General features: G+C 50.5%; 1 protein-coding gene across 2 annotated transcripts in view; it reads left to right on the plus strand.

Annotated features, from left to right (window-relative positions):
* SH3PXD2B (SH3 and PX domains 2B) overlaps window positions 1-16,728 on the plus strand; it is an 80,219-nt gene that overhangs the window by 36,978 nt on the left and 26,513 nt on the right. For both annotated transcript variants that reach the window (XM_069772758.1, XM_069772759.1), the window contains exons 4-5: window positions 8,936-9,012; window positions 13,274-13,365. In XM_069772758.1, coding sequence (XP_069628859.1) covers window positions 8,936-9,012; window positions 13,274-13,365 — 169 coding nt within the window. The remainder of the gene's footprint in view (window positions 1-8,935; window positions 9,013-13,273; window positions 13,366-16,728) is intronic.

A 16,728-nucleotide genomic window follows, 5' to 3' on the forward strand; every position in this document is an offset into this window, starting at 1 on the left:
CCGGGTGTTGGCACCACGCTCATCCCGTAGCACAGCTTGGTTGGGGTCTGGTTTGCCCTGGCAGGATATTGCAGTGCTCCTGCACCGTGCCTGAAAAGCCTCTGCCACCATATAGGGGAATTTGAAGTGGACTCTTGGCTACTTTTGCTGGCTTCGAGCCACCGGCACGGCCTGCTTAGCTTCACGTGGTGCTGAGGATGGCCCCTCGCAACAGCTCGGGTGGCACCCAGCCCATGCATGGCATCGACTGTGGTCCCTGGAGCGGAGTCAGGAGCAGTTGGCGGGAGAGAAGAGACCTGTCGCTGCCCTGCCGGGGGGACGTCGTGCTGGGCAGCTCCGTCCTCGACTGCGGGAGTCCACGCTAAGGGTTACACGCGTGTTGGCTGGGAGATGGTGGTATGGAGACCCCAGGAAAGAATGAACTAAGAAAACAAATGAGCTCAGTTGGGCCCGCTGTGTAAGGGCTGTGCCAGATCTTTCAGGAAACAGCTTTTATAAGGAGAGTGAAGCCTTCCAAACTTCGTACAGCCCGAGTGGCCTGGAGCAGATCCTGACCAGTCTGCTTCACTGGAAACGTGAGCCTCAGCAAGGAGGGGTTGCCTGAGGCTGAGCTAACTTTGGCTGTAAAATTGCTTTTTAGGAAGCTTTAGCTACAGACAATAGCAAACTCCCAAGAAGGGAGGAGGAGAAAGGGAGTTCGGTGAGATCATTTTAAAAAGCAGAATTATGCCTCCTTTCTACTCCCTTCCCAGCCTGCTAACCTGCTTGGTATGGGCATCAGTGCTACCCACAAACTTTGGGACTTTTCTCCCAGAACAACTGTGGGGATGCTAATAGCTCCCCACAAAGGGCCCAGGAAGGAGTTGGAGGACAAGTCATCCATTTTCCAGCTACAGTACCTGACTTGCCCCTGTCCCATTGCATCTTCATCAGAGCTGGAGATGGGGCAAGGGCCCTAATTACTATTTTCTGCTCTAGCAAGATGGGCATCCCTGCTGTAGCACTGTTGAGCAGATGGTCCCAGGCTAGCTTGCAGCCCGTAATCAGTACAGTTGTGTTTTCTGCAGGGTTTCAGCTAACCTTGCTAATGTGCGGACAGTTTTACCCCAGGCAGGGCGCTGTGCTGGAGCAGTTGCTCTGCTTCTGACCTTTGAGCTATCTTTAAACAAACTACCTTATGTTTTTCTCCATTATATGGCACTGTAGGCCATAGAAGCAATGGCCTTGGGCACATTTTGCTCCTCCTCCAGCATGATCCCAAACCATGAGAGCGTAAGTGGCTGTCTTGACAGGGGTACTGTTTAATTCAGCTTCATTTCACAGATGTCTGGGACTCCATGCTTATGCTATACCCAGGACAGCCCCAGGGGCACATTGCTTGTCCCCCTCCTTTTTGCCAAGATATGCGCACAGTGCAGGACTTTGCCAAACAGATGCTAAGTGCCGGGCTCCTGGAAACGCCATCTCCCACGCCTGCTTCCCCATCCTAGGAATATCCCACGTAGCTGGCTGCTCCATGGGCTGGGACTAATTACATGTGCATTTGGGGCTGCCTTTTTTTGAAGTGAGTTTGGAACCTGTGCCAGGGAAAATCTGGATGTGATTTGAAAGGTGCAGAGAAGTGAATTCTTTCCGAGGCAGTGGGGTGGGGGGGGAGAGTGGGGGAGGTCTTCAGGGTAAAGCAAGAGGCACAGACCGTTTTCTACTCTTGGAATATCTGGCTTGGTTCGCAGCTGTGATCGGCAGGGTGATGTGTTTCGGGTTCTCTGCCCCTCCAGCTTGCTGGAGATCCAGTAACAGCCTCTGGCTCAAGAGGAGTCTCAACCATTTTGCTGGTTGAAATGCCTCTGCCTTGTTTTTTTCACCTCCTTACTCCCCAGTGTAACTTCAGCTTTGCCTGGAGAATTCCCACAGGAGGAAATAATTTGCAGAGCCCTGTTGCCCTACGTGTTTGTTTAGAGAGATTAACCCCTCTTGTGGCCTGCCTGCTCTATCTCAAGCTGCTGGAGACCTGAATTCCTTATCAGCCCTTTCCCCAAGCTCTCCTCTGACACTTCACAGTCCTTGATGAACGGCTGAGGCAGCAGGGGCCACGCTGCATCCATCACTTTGCAGCCCCCCCCATCCTGAGCTGCTGCGGCACCCTTTGTCGATCAAAGTGACGCAGCTTTAATTAGCCACAAAGGGGGATTCTGCCAGTCCTGGAAGCTTTCTGGCACCAGAGGAGTTTTCATGGGCAGACAGAGTATCTTCAGTGGAGCTTCTCTGGCTGGTGCCAGCTCCGCTTCATGGGGGACGGAGCTTGTGCCCCCCCAGGGTTGACCTGCAGCGGGTGGTGGGCACCAGCCTCCTTCTCCTGCCCAGTTGGGTAGGAGGCAGCACACCAGTGTTACTTCTGCTGTTGAAGCCCTGAGCCCAGTGATGTGCAGCTTAAATGCAGAAGGGCAACCTCTGCTCTAGCAGTTGGATAGGAAGTAAAAGCCAGCAGATTGTCCCCGTGTCCCTGCCGGACTGTATCAGTGAAAGGACAGTCACGGTGGGATTTTGTGGGGGAAAGGAATGCGGGAATTGTGGCAAAGGAAGTTTTTAAGGACGGATTTGAAGGAAACCATGCCATGGCATGGCAGTGATTACAGGAAAACTCTCCTTAGGGTGAGGCACAGCATGGGACAATTGGGACAACAGCTCTTGTGGGACAGTGCTGGCTGGCATGAGGTTAACAGGGACACACTGGATGGATTTGCTGCCTATTCATCATGTTGGATGAACTCCTGCTGATGCGTGGTGGGAAGAAAGGAGGAGTGCAGCTGCACTGGTGGGACATGGAGCTTTGTAACTGGGGAGCTTCATATCCCAGGAGGTTGCGAGGTCTGTCCACTGACTCATGGAGTCTCAAAACAGCATCAAGGTGCTCTGCTGTGGTTTTCCAGGTTTCCCTCCCAGCAGGGTGAAGAACACCGCCGGCTCCCTGCCATCAGCCCAGAGCTCAGGCCAATGAAAGAGAGGAAGCAGAAGCACTGGGACAATTTGAGAGCCCCAGCTGAGCAGAACATGCCAGGCAGGTCAAAAAGGGAGGGAGGGATGGGGTTGGACAGGGGAAGGGAAAAGCAGGCATGAGTGCCCATAGCTGTCTTTCCAGGCTGCTTGCAAGGTCTCCCCCGCTCTGTCCCTCTTCTGCCCAGCTGGGGAGACAGGACGCTTGGCTGCCAACTCAGAAGTCCTTTGGATGTCGTCAGATGTTGGCTTTATTGTAGGCTGAGATCTTTTTGTTAGGTTTCCCCCCTTCCCAGTCCCCCTCTGAGAAACAGCTGGTGCCCCCAGCGCTGAAGTGTCTGTACTGGTATTTGCTTGGCTGTAAAAACAAACCAGGGTTAACACGGGGATAAAATGAGTAAACAAATGCTCTAGTCGTCAAGGGGAGCTGGAGACGTGGCTTCTGCTGCTTTGTTACTCTTGAATTCATCTTTTCTTTGGGTAGGTAAAAGCCTCAATTGCCTGGAAGCAGTCTCTGAAGAGCACAGCTGGCTTTGGCCGCAGCCCAGGCGTCAGCTCAGCGCCGTGTACGGCACGGGAAGGGCACGGTGCTGCTTCTTCCCAGGGCTGGGGGGGCCTGGGGAAGAGCAGCAGGGTGAGAATTAGCATCGCTTGCCCTTGGGTTTTCCTCCCTGTGGTGAATCCTCTGCTGAGGGCTGCAGCTTGTGCCCTGCCCCTTTCCCGGGGTGTTCATGGTGACAGGGGATGGCTGGGGTCTTCTCCTGGACAGCGCTGCAACAAAGGTCCTCCACCTGCCCCAGCTGCTTTCATGTTGTGTATAAAGCAGCCAGTGATTTCTGGAAAGCACTGCATAAAAAGCTGGATACTTGTATTATTTTTAGGTGGTTAAATTCAGTTTTGACTCTGATGTCCTGTTGATGTAGATATTTGTGGCGGCTTACTTTTTTTTAAATTTAACTAATCCTTGCTACTCCAAGGCAACCTTACAATAATAATCTGTTCTGCATTGCTTAATTCCCCCCAACAGCTGCAACCAGCCAATGAGTGTATGAAACGTGATATCAGGTATAGTCGGAGAGATGTAGACAGGGAACATCCACCCACTTTTGCAATGAAGATCAGTGCAGAGAGACTTCATTTACATTGATGTTTAAGGAGTTGCACATATTTCAGCTCTCTCCCTTTTGGTTTTATTCCCTCTGTCTCTAAAGGATGGGTTCTGTTGGTCAGATTTCTCCAGTCAAGATGCTGATGGAGAATAATAATACTCCCAGGTTACCCTTATTAAGCAGATGTGTGCAAAATGCCTAACTTCTGCTGGGAAAGGGGGGTAACATGTATAGCAAGCAAAGCACATGCAATGCTTTGGTGCATCTACAGTTATATTAATGTAATGTATAATAAATATATTCACTGGAGTAAAGTGTTGTATATTCTACTGAAGAAAGAACACTTTCTAAATTGTAACTGGTACACAGTGTGTCTTCAGAGCCATTGTCCTCCTCAGAGGCACCACTTTTTCCCTGTAGGTGTTACCAGGTTTTCAAGATCCAGGAAAAGCAGGCAGCGTGTCCTGGAGTCTGGGTACTTCTTGCATAGGAGGACGTGCCAGGGCAGCTGTTCTGTAGTAGTGCCTTATCTCTGTCTTCTTTTTCCAAAATCAGCTTACTTGACACATTCCCAGGTGATAAATGTTCAGTCTACTCACAGTTTTGTGTGTGTAAAGGACAGTGTATTTTACCGCACTTCCTTGTGCAGCGACTTTCTTGTGCTAGCAGGGAGGGAGACTCATTGCTCTGATTGCTCATGCATAACATGATGTATATAAATAAGAAAATCTAGTCATTTCTGAGTGCTTGAGTTGTGGCAAGAGTGAGAAGCTGGTGAAACGGAGCCTGCAGCAGCATGGACCTTACCAGCTGATGGAAAACCCCACTAATCAGCGAGATGTGCAGAATTGCCTTCCTTCACATGTCTTCCCCATGGTATTCCTCATGCTGATGTTGAGGCTGAGGGCAGGAGCACTGCTATGAGGCTGTTAGGAGTAAAGTAGAGCTGGTAGTTATTTTTCTCTTATTGGAGCAAATTTCGCTGAGTTTGCAGGCATCCAGGAGTCAAGGATCCAAACTGCATCAAGGCTGTCCTTGCTCTTGCTCGATACCATGAAGGCAGCTGTGATGGCTCCCCCTTCGCTGTCGCTCTGCATCTCTCACGCTGCAGATTTACTGAGTGAGCAGTTCAGCCAACTGGGAAACGTCACTATGGAAAATCAAATCCCAGAGACCTTGCCCTCTTTTCTCCTGGCATCTTTCTGTGCAGATGTTTCTCCTCACTGTTCTCCATGGCTTGCCTTTGCCTGGACCTAGGTTATACTGGGCCAAAGCTGGACTGTCGACCAAGCCCTTCTCTGCACAGTAGCTGTGTGTCAGGCTGCTTTTTGGAAGAGGCCAGGATAGCAATTATGCAACAGTCATCAGACTTGACTTCCCTCTTGCTTTGGCCATCTGCCCATTTTTTTGCCATGTGTTTCCTTTAAGATCTAGAGGAGCTAATTCTGAGCTGTCTCCTCCCCTTCAGAATGAAGGCAGGAGGAAGAGAGTCCACGTGGACAATTAGCAGGGCAGTAACCCAGTACCAGGCTGAGAGTCGTTACGAGCTCCTGGAGGCAGCCAAGAAAGTGTAAAGCAGACAGCGCTTAGAACGAGGTGTGGGTGATGGGCACCATTGCCTTCACTGTGTCCCCTGGAGCTACAGCAATGAGGGGTGCAGATAGAAGATGAATAATGATGTCATGCGTTTCTTTTGCATTATATGGTCTTTGGCCATGTGAAAAGCTCTAGTGGACAGCACTGTTTTTCCCATTTTGCAGATACGGTCTAAGGAAAACATGCCCAGGAAAATGTTGCATCTCATTGACCCAGCAAGTTGTCCATCTTTCCCTTCCAGGAGGGAAGTGGTTTCCCGCGCTCTCTTGCTTTTGAAGGCAAGGATTTATATAGCTGTATTTGGCAGTGCTGAAGGGTCTGCAATTATGTTAATTAGGCGTTTTGATTAAAAAACAGCTTTTTGTTAGAAAATAAACTTCCATGTTGAAAAATACTAGATATACAGCAAATCAAGAGAGGAGCTGGATTTCCTGCTGGTTCATATGCTCTGTGCCTGGGCTAAATTAAGATCACTTCAATTGTTGTGATGTATTTATTCCCCAAAACTATATATTTTTTATTATTATTCACTAGCATCTGTTTGTCAAACATTTAAATATTCCCACACCCAGAGCTTATTATTTTAGACATTTATAATGTACCCACCCATCAGTGATTTCATTTTGGCAGACATAAAACCAAACCAGCTATTCCTTACAATTGCCAACAAAACTATTGTGATCCATTCATCTTTTTAAAAATCATCATTCAAATAGAAAACTATGCAGCAAATACACCGTGATTGCTGATGAGAAGGGAAAACTGTTGATCATTTGCTTGTCTGATGGAAAATAATTGCTATAGGCAAGGAAAGGAGTCCAACCTGGTTGTCTCTCTCAGTCTTTCCAGACAACTTCTGTGTTCCCAGGCTATTCACCCTCAAAATCTAAAAGACAGATTGAATAGAGGGGTATTTTTTTTTTTCACCGTATCATAAAGACTGCCAGACTTGGCTCTGGCAGGCTGCGAGAAGGAATGCATTTCAGAGCAAAGCATTTCCCACCATGAATATCTCAGGCCCTTGCTGTCAGCAGGACATAAATGAGAAGCAATCCTTCTGGTATGAGCTGGTCTGACCCTATGCATTTCACTGGAGGGCAAGTATAGAGCTAGTACTGAGTATGATTGCTGTGTGCTCACTTGGACAGTCTCGTTTCAAAGGCATTCTGCATTAACTGAGCCTAGCAGGAGATTTGGCTCCTCCATAAAGTTCTGATTCATGCTCCTTGCAATCTGAAGTTGTGTTGACTTAGTTCATCTCTGCTAAAAAATGCGTTGGCAGGCTGCATAAGTCATGCATGTTCCACATCCTGGACAAGTCAGGGAGAAGCAGGGGGTGACCCAGCCCTGGTTTTAAAATTGTGATAAGCGTGTGGCCATTTTACCATGTTGTCATGCTTTAAGCCCAGCCAGGCAGCCGCTTGCTCACTACCCACCCCGTCCCCAGTGGGATGGGGAGGAGAATCGGAAAAAAAGTAAAACTCGTGGGTTGAGATAAGAACAATTAATAACTAAAGTAAAATCAAATGTAATACTAACAATAATAATAATAGAATAGAATTATAATAATTGTAATGAAAAGGGCTATAATAAACAAAACCCAACCCCCAAAAAACCTGTGATACACAATGCAATTGCTCACCACCTGCTGACCGATGCCCAAGCAGCGATCTGCCCCGCCCCCCCCCCCAGCTCCCACCAGTTTATATACTGAGCATGACGTCCTATGGTATGGAACATCCCTTTGGCTAGTTTGGGTCAGCCGTCCTGGCTCTGCTCCCGCCCAGCTTCTTGTACACCTGCTTGCTGGCAGAGCATAGGAAACTGAAAAATCCTTAACTTATTCTAAGTGCTACTTAGCAACAACTAAAACATCAGTGTGTTACCAGCATTATTCTCACACTAAATCCAAAACACACTGTACCAGCTACTAAGAAGAAAATTAATTCTATCCCAGTCGAAACCAGGACACGCGTCCTGGTTTTGGGTAGCTTGGTAGCATCCAGCCTCTGGTTCCAGCAATCCTGCGGCTCTTGCGAAGGCTTGCTGTAGGGCTTGAAGCTAGCCGTGGTGCAGCGAAGGGCTGCGTGACTCTCTAGAGTGCTTTTCCCTGTTCTCATGTTGCTTCCAAAGAGGGCGTGTTGGTATATGGTTGTGAGGGGAGTTTGGCTTCTGGTTTGTCCCATGGTGACCTATTTGATAAGTGAGGAGATTGTATGGACAGACACATCAATTGATCTCCCTGGGTTTGCTGGTGGGATTGGAAGCCCAAGTCGGGACAAAAAGAGATGAGACTTTCCTGCGCTATGGGAGATGTCAGGATGAACTTGAGGGAACTTCCTTGTGACCCACCCCACCCTCCCAAAACACAATTTTCCAGGTGATTGTATTGCAAAGCGTGCCAGTTCCTGGTGCTTTGGGAAGTGCGGGTCTGAAATCCTACCACATACCAGTCCTTTTGATCACCAAGGCTCTACGGGTATGTTTCACTGTCTGCTAATGGCTTTTGTCTCGTTAAATGCCAGAGAGGCTGTTCTCTGTGAAAGCAGCTTGAAGCATTTAGGACTCATTAGACTTCAAAGGAAAGAGGCCTGTACCACAAGCCAGAGGGGAGGAAATGGAGTGGCAAGAGGATCCCATTAATGGAGAATAAAAATAAACCCCAGACAGGAAGGAAAATCCTATAGGTCTGACTGGGAGCTGCAGTCCCAACACTGCAGCTTTGAGGACCAGTTCGACATGGGAGCTGCACAGAGAGGAACCCTCTGGCTTGGCTTCTGCCCACACGAGATCTGGATGCCCTCAGCAAGCCTGGAGCCTGCAGGAAGGGTCCCACCTGCACCGGCGGTTGCAGGGATTGCTGCTTCTCTGGCGAGCGCTGGCGTTTGCCCGTGGACTCGTATACCCAGGACTTGCATGCCAGCAGTCTGTAAGGTATCAGGCACGTGCCTTGATAGGGGCTGCTCCTCCGTCATTGCCGCATTGGTGAGAGAAGATGGGGATGCAGTTTGCTGGTAATTGTTTCCTCTTCTCTCTCCTTGAACGTGCTTGCCACTTTAAATGTACTTGATTCTAATAACGTATTTAATCCATGGGAGGGAACTTGCTTCTCTATAGGTACGGTGCTTTTGTTGAGAACAGGACGTGCAGGGAACAGGTCCTGACAGAGTGATTCAAGAGAGTGTTCCTGGGCATTGTACTGACCTGCTCTTCTCCCTCCATCTCTCCCGTTTCAGGAAAGATCCTCTTCCGCCGGAGTCACATCCGTGATGTTGCAGTCAAGCGCCTGATACCTATCGATGAGTACTGCAAGGTACGGGGAGGTTTCTAGTGTCAACCAAAGATGAAGCCACCTTGATCAGGCTTGATCCTGTTTGACTGATAGTGTATAACCATGTGCCAGTGCAGGGAGAATGGGGAGTGTGGGCTATCCCCCACCACCAAACCCTTCCTATGTTGAAAACCCACCAACTGATTCGCTTTTCACTCCACAGGATGAATACTGAGGGCTTGGAGGCCTGGGCTCGCAGGGTGCAGGGTGGCCCAGCTCCACACCAGCTTGCACCCTGCTGCCCTGCTTTCCCTTTCTCTTCTCCTTTCTCAAGCTGCAAACCAGAACCAGCTTTCCCGATGGTCTGGAAAGGACCTGGCTGCCTGGCTGTGTCCTGTCTGGTAGGCGGTTTGATGTAAAATGGTTGTGTGCAGGAGGACTTGGTTCTGTGCTTGAAGGACTCGGTTCCTCGGGTAGCCTTTCCTTTCCTATATATTGGCAACAGACCTGCTGTTTTATGTAGAAGACAGCACTTTCCTGGTGGGATGGTCCCAAACTGGGACATAAACTCCTGTTGCTGGTTATGCAAAACAGTTACTTGCGCAGGGGTAAGATGCCTTGTACCTGTAGAAAATTATTGGAAGCCAACAGAGATCGTATCATAGAGCCAAAACACAGTTGATTGTCTGTGTCCTTTCCTTGATAAGGCTGAGGCGATTTGTCCCATAGTCTTGAAGAATGTAAGACTGTGCTTAAGTATAAGGCAAATTAAGGTGTTAGGGCATTTTTTTCTGGGAAAAACAAAATAACTAAAGTCTACAAAAAAATTATTTTTGCAAAAATAAAGTACACCACATCTCATCATGTCGAAGAAGTGCACTAGTACTTGCAGCAGCCATGAAATGGTCTGGAGGTAGGTCCAGTACTTCCAAAATAGGCTCAATGCTGTTGGAAACATATCCAAAGACTGCAAAACCCAAGGGAGAAGACAGGGAAATGGTGAAATGTCCATCACATTCCTTAGGTGCAGGAGGTGTAGCAGTGACTGTGGCCTAGGACTTTGCATGGTGGGGGAGACTGGGTTTTGGACTCAGCCAGACCTATGGGAGGGATGTCATGGCTGGAATAACAAGTACAAGGGTAAAGGTGGATTAGTAATTGTGTCTTGACAGCTCTGCATTGGGGCTGCAGGTAAAAACCACTGTGGGCCAGGATAGCAGGTGAGAGCAGAGTGATGGAGATCTAGTGCAAGGTGTGCTTGGACCTATGTGCTCCAAAGAGTGTGGGGGAAGCTGATGGTGCAAGCAACCGCTTGGCTCCAGCCAGGAGCGACAGCTCCTTCTCTTCTGAGTCACTAAAATGTGCCAGCTACATACAGACACACGCAACCATAAATTTAATTTTTAGGAAGAAAAAGTCCCTAAGTGATAAGATGCTGCAGCTGTCTCTTTCAGAATGATGCCATTAATGGCATAAAATGTAATGAATCCATTTGACTTAACAACTGGAACATAATGACTGATGTTATATGACCCACTTAGCTGCTCTCTCCTCCTCTCCTTAATGCATTACCAAGTTAATAACATGCACACTGTCCCTGGCCTTCCAGTTGCTGCTACTTAACTGTAAAGCTGCTGAGCTGAAGGCGGGTGTGGGACCGAAGGCTGCAGAGATGTGGAATGAGCAAGGAGGCAGCAGGAGCAGAGATGTCCCTCCTGGGCACGTTGTGCCACAGATCGCGGGCACAGGGTCCCAGCATGCTTTTACTGTCGTATTTATCGTTGGAGGTGGATGTTGTACGTGCTTGGAGGGTGGTGGTGCAGAACAGAAACACAAAATATCTCCTCCAACTTGGCCCTGCAGAGTGAGAATTGAGGGTTAGGTGAATATGCTGTAAACAAGTTCCCACAGAAAATTGTAAGAAAGTTTTTGCTTTGTTGCCACCTCCTGTGAGAGAAGTGGGGTGTCTTCGTTCTCCGGGAGAGCCCTGGAAAGAAGGTTGGTGAGATTTGGAGTGGAATTAGGCGAGAGGAGCAAGGGAGGGTACCACTGCTTTCACAAGGCAGTGCTCTTGCTGAAGGGCTCTGTTCCAGGTCCCGCCATACTGAAAAACATGGCAATTTAAGGTAAGGTGCAAGAAAAGCAGGAAAAGAATCAGAAGAACTGGTAAGAGCAACCAATTGCCAAATGAGACTTCAAACGACCTTAGGAATGACAAGGAGGAGGAACGGAGGCCTGAAATTTCTTCCCATTTCTCCAGTTCATTCTCTTTGTGTTCTACGTCTGTTGGTCTTTCCCCTGCTGTGGGAACTGCCTTCCTCCTGTCTAAGGGATTTTGAAAAAGTGTTAGAGGGTTGATGAAGGAGTTGCGATGCTGTGATGCTCTACCCCAGTGAGACTGGGTGGACCTCTAGCAGCGTTTTTAGAGAATAATCCTTTCTCACTCCTTGGAAAATGGATTTCAATTCAATAAGACTTGTCTGTCTTTGGTAAATGACCTTTCTCCTCAGGCTTGCAGGCAGCGGGGTGGGTGAGGTGACTTACTGTGGCTCCAACACCATGGGTTGAAGCTGTGTGCTGATGGCCCTCCCCAGTTCACTCCTTTGGGTGGCAGAGCCAGAGGTGGGACAGACGTCGCACTATTTGTGCCACTATTTTTGATTTGGCGACATAGCTGTTGTAGACCATGGCCAGCTGGACTTCAGGGCGGCCTGCTTGACTTGGCCACTGCTGTGCCAGCTGAGTCAGCTCTAGGTGGGCTTCCTTCAAGACATCCTGAGAAATGAGCTGTAGGTTTTGCCTTTCGTCTTCCCGGCACAGGGTATTTTGCATGATCATCCCCTGCTATCGGAGGATGCGGAGCCTTCTCCAGGCCACAAAATCAGAGTGATTTTGGCACAGGGGAAATTGCGTAGATCACGGGATGCTTGGAATTGGGGAGTGGTACCCACATGGGAATGGCATCTGTGCAAAAGCTGGTCTTTCAATAGCCCTTCCCTGGACCCAAAAGCCATAGAGTGAGTATTTTTCTCTCTCCTGTCTCTCACATGATCTTGATCACAGCTGGCCCATGATTAGTGGTCTGACTGCTGTGCTGGCAGTGAATGACTGTGTGCTGAATGGCTGGAAGGGCTTTTGGGGGCCAGCAATTAGGTCAGTGTGGAGCCACATCTGATCTGTGTGGTAACCCCGGGGCTTTGCAGATGTGGCTTTGTCTCTGATACAGAAACGAGTGGAGGTTTGGTCTGCCTGCACTGCTGTCATGAGACTGCTGTGACAGCAAATGGAGGGGAGGGGGGATTATACAGAAAATTGGTCAAACGTCTGCTCCAGGTCGGGCTGCAGCACTGCTCCCTGATTTCAAATCATCCTTCTTCAATTGCATGTCTTTTTGACTTTTTGCGGTTGCCATCGCCCGTGGCTCTGTTCCCACCCGCAAGCAGAGAGCAGGGTAGGGCGCTCTGCCAGGCAGCTGCCCATCCCACCTTCCCTGCCCAGCCGTTGCTGCAGCCCGTGTTGGAAAGCATCAACAAGAGCTCTGGTCCAAGGCGAGTATTGCTGGCCCCAGACTCTGCCCCCAGCTCCCACAGACATGCACAGTCTCACCTGCAAGTCCCACCGTTGAAGCCTGTCTTTTTGCAAAAGGCTTCCTCGAATGGAAAGGAGAAAAGCAGAGGCAGCTTATCGCTTGTGCCATTTGACAGTGCACGTAGCAGCCTTCCAGCCCTTGCCCTGATGAGCTGATGTCCACACTTTTGCCTCCTGCTGCTTCTCTCCCTATCTCTTCCCAAGCTGCTGTTGCCCAGCGGAGCGTTTTTGGGATGTGCCGGTCAGGGCTGATGGCACTAAGAGTCTGCCACGTGTAAATGCCCAGCCTTTTCCCAAGGACGATGGCTCCGTGCCCGCAGCACAGCTGGGAAACTGAGCCCTGCCATGGCCGGGAGGTTGGTGGCTGGGATGGCCATCCCCGTGGCTCTTACCCTGCAAGGGCACATCTGTCCAAAAGGCTGGAGCTGGGCTAAGTGGGGCCTGGGAGGTGTCTGTTTATTCTCCTTTCGTGTTCAGTTGCAGCTGGGGTGGTGTAACTGGGTGTAACTGGGGACTCTTTGGGTCTTGCCCCACTCTGGTGTGTGTTTGCTGTAGCTCTCCCCCGCCTGGCTCTGCACTCGTGCATGCCGGGGACCGCGTGGGTGCCAAGCTTGGTGCCATGACCCAGTCCTCTGTGCTCTGAGGGCCTGTCCTCACTCGTCTCCTTGCACGGTCTTGACGCTTCCCGTCACCAGTGTCTCTGTTTCATCCGCAGGCTCTGATCCAGCTGCCTCCCTACATCTCCCAGTGCGAGGAGGTTCTCCAGTTCTTTGAGACACGACCTGATGACTTGACGCCCCCCAAAGAGTAAGCTGGCTGGGTGGCTGCCACCACCAGGGTGGCAATGAAACACAAACTGTCTTGAATTTGCTGGTATCCATAAGAGTCTGATGTTCATCAACGGTTCCCCCCACAAGTCACAGATCTGGGATTTGGAGGCTTTCTTGGAGAGGGAATGGGGGCTGTGCAAGTCAAGGTGGACACCTCTGCCCAATCAGTCAACTCCTGGAGGAGCCTTCTCCAGTGGGGAAGTGGAAACACTCCTCTGGGACCCCATGATTTGTTGGTCTCCTCCTGAGATGCTTTCTACTTGCAAATGCTGGTTTCAGAAACATGGTCAGTCTGAAAAGCCTCATTTCACATGGTTACTAACAACCTCTGCCTCATTCAAAAGGCTCTTTCCCTTAGCCATGTCCATGAGCCCCATCCATAACAACACTCCAGAGTCTTTCCATGCAAAACAAGGAACGTTTGCAAGGAATCTCGCGTGCCTTACGCAACTCTGTGTGGTTATAGGTCTTGTGACTATGAGCTACTTTGGCCAGGAGCCACCCATCTCTTACTAATCACAAGCAGCATAAATCTGAGCAGCCGCCTCCATCTCCTGCTATGTTGCTCTCTCTTTTTATGCTGCATGTGACACGATGCGTGGCTCTACCAAAGGTTGAGCAATAAAGGAGGCTTGATTAATTGTGAGAGGAAAGGCAGTAAATTGATTTGACATAGTTCTGTATTGGAAGGGTGTGGAGGTAGATAAAGGGATTTTGTATTTTTTCTCTGAGCAGCAACACTGAGCCTTTCAGGTCTCCAGCTAAGTATTATGCTTGTGTGGACTACATCTCCCCGGCTTTTTGATTTTTCCATTCCCTCTCTTAATTCTCCCTTCCCCCATCTGTGCTTTCCTCCTTTGGCTCCTGCTTCTATTCGCTTGGCCTGTCATCATTCCTCCTGCGGCTCACAGTCACTTGATGAGATTGGTCTGAAGGCCCTGGAGCCCATTAACTAATTGCTTGCTGTCGGCTGATGCTCTCATCCGTCCAGCCCAGCTATTGCTCACCACTTAACCTGCCACCCTGTCGGTCATCCCTCAGTGAAGGTGGCAGCTCAGGGGCAAGCAAGAGACACAAGGAAAAGATGAGCTTGCAAGGACATTGGGTGGGGGTTTATCTCAGGGGTTTATTGGAGGGTTTGACAGCCCCTGGGGCTGTTTTGGGACGTGTGGGGCTGCCTGTGCATGAGTCTTTGAGCCGTGCATGAGAGCGTGGTGAGCTGCTTTGCAAAAAGAGTCAGCTATTGAACCTGCGTGTAGCTGAGGCACCTTCATACATGGTGGACTGAAGGGCAGCTTCAGTCTTGCACCCACTTCCCTCACCTTTATTTTGTCTTGTAGACTGAGCCAGAAATCGGGCAGGGTGGGGGCTGTGGCCAGAACACGGAGCACATTCAGTTGTGGAGACCTCTGGGTGCTGAGCATCAGCCCCAGAGCAGTGCAGCTCTGTGCTCTGCTGTATTTGAAGCTGTAGCTCCTGGCCACCCAGCCAAGCAGCGATCAGTGCCATGTCCTTCGTCGTCTCCCTGGTTCGGGTCCAACAGACAAGGGGAGCAGAGGCACCAGCCCGAAGTTCAGTCCCAAGGATGTGCTTGTGTTGCAGGGTCCATCCTCAGGTACATCCCGCAGTGTCTTGTGGGACTGCTGAGCAGCTCCCGGATGCAAAATTGCACTCTCTGCAAAATTGCCATGTGTTTGTGAGTGTTTGTCCATTGCAGTGCTGGATGGGCAAGCGGGTGATGCACCACTGAATCCGGCAGTGGTCATGCTCCCTCCTGCTGCCTGCTGCTCTCCAGGGAGGAGAGGCAAGCTTGCAGCATGCAGAAGGAGTTAGCAGGTGACTCTTGTCCATTTGCCTCCAGCAGCAAAATGCTACAGCATCTCAAGGACGTCTCTGTTGTGTTTCCCATCCCAGCCTGAATGCCAGAGGGGTATTTATTAGCTACAATTCAAAATGCTAATTAATAAAAGTCCTTGACTCTCTCCTCTGGAGAGATTGGTGGGAGCCCTTTCCCGAGCCCTGAGTGCTGGCACGCCGCCAGCTTACCAATAACGAGATGAGAGCTGTGATAGACGGCTGGGCTGGATCAGACGTGATGGCGTGTCTGGGGTTTGGCCGGATGTCATCATTCATCCAGCAGATAAATACTTTTCTCTGGGAATTTGAAAGGGAGCCAGGCCATGAACGGACTGAAGGAAAAAAAAGGCAGCGTTTTATGCTGGGTGGCTGAAAGACGGGAATGAGGGGGGGAAAAGGGACTGGTCAGCATGCTCGGTGCCAAGCCAAGCAGCCGCTCTCGTGGCACTGTGGCTGGGAGCCTTCCTGCTCCCCATCCCTCCCCGGCCCTTGCCTCGGCTTCCCCGCCTGACACCTCAGGTCGCAGCATGCCCACGGGAGCGGCAGCTGGTGGCAGTGGAGGGGACATGCCTTTGAGTGCTGTTGGATGCACCCTCTGCTTGCTTTTGTCCGCTGCAGGTCGAGGATCCACCTAACTCGCATCACCCCAGGATGTCAAACCACTTTCAGGGGTCACAGCTGACTGCAGTCCGTGGAGCTCTGGTTTAACTGCAAGGGATGAATTCAGTCCTCGGATCTGGCAGTGTTTGGGAATGGAAAGAGGAGGTTGGACAGCCCATGCATCTATCTCTGGGCCCCTCTGGCATCTGCTTTCCCCAGCTCTGGAGCTCTTTCTGGGCTGAGCCAGAGCTCTCCTTCTGCTTTCCTGCAGTGCAGCTCCCTTTAGTGTCCCCTTGCCGGTGTTGGGAACACCAAAAAAACAGGTCACTGCTGGCTACCAGCCCTGTGAGCCGAGTTCCTCAGCCCTTCTCCGTCTCTCACCTGCTCTACAAGCCCCAGCCCTGCCGCTGGCATGCGCAAAAGGAGATCAAGCGGACGGGGACTGAGCGGAGAGGGAAAGAGTCAAATGCTGAATTTGTGTGTCCTTCTTCTGCCGTGGCTTCCAGTTGGGCAGTAGATCACAGCTGTAAGCAGAGCTGAGACAGGAGTCTCCAGCAATGGGGGGGTGGAAGAGGGAGGTGAAGCCCTTCCTCCATCCCCTCTGCACAGACCCACCAACTTTCCAGTGTCCTCCTGCCCGGAGGGACCACTTCAAACAGGAGGGTGGACTGAGGTTGTGGTGTTTCTGCTGGCAGTGACGATCGGTGGCTTTTGTGACGTGGATCCCTGTCCAGCAAGCGCTGGACTGGGATAACTCAACTGCTTCCACCTCGGACGGCTGCCCGGTGATGGGTCAGAGTGGGGCTGTTATCCAGAGGGATTGGTTAAGTTTGGGAAGAGGTGACTCCACAGGGCAGTGGTGGGGGGTGGAAGGAGAAGAGAA

The sequence above is a fragment of the Haliaeetus albicilla genome, chromosome 27 (assembly GCF_947461875.1).
Source record: "Haliaeetus albicilla chromosome 27, bHalAlb1.1, whole genome shotgun sequence".
Classification (NCBI taxonomy): Eukaryota; Metazoa; Chordata; class Aves; order Accipitriformes; family Accipitridae; genus Haliaeetus; species Haliaeetus albicilla.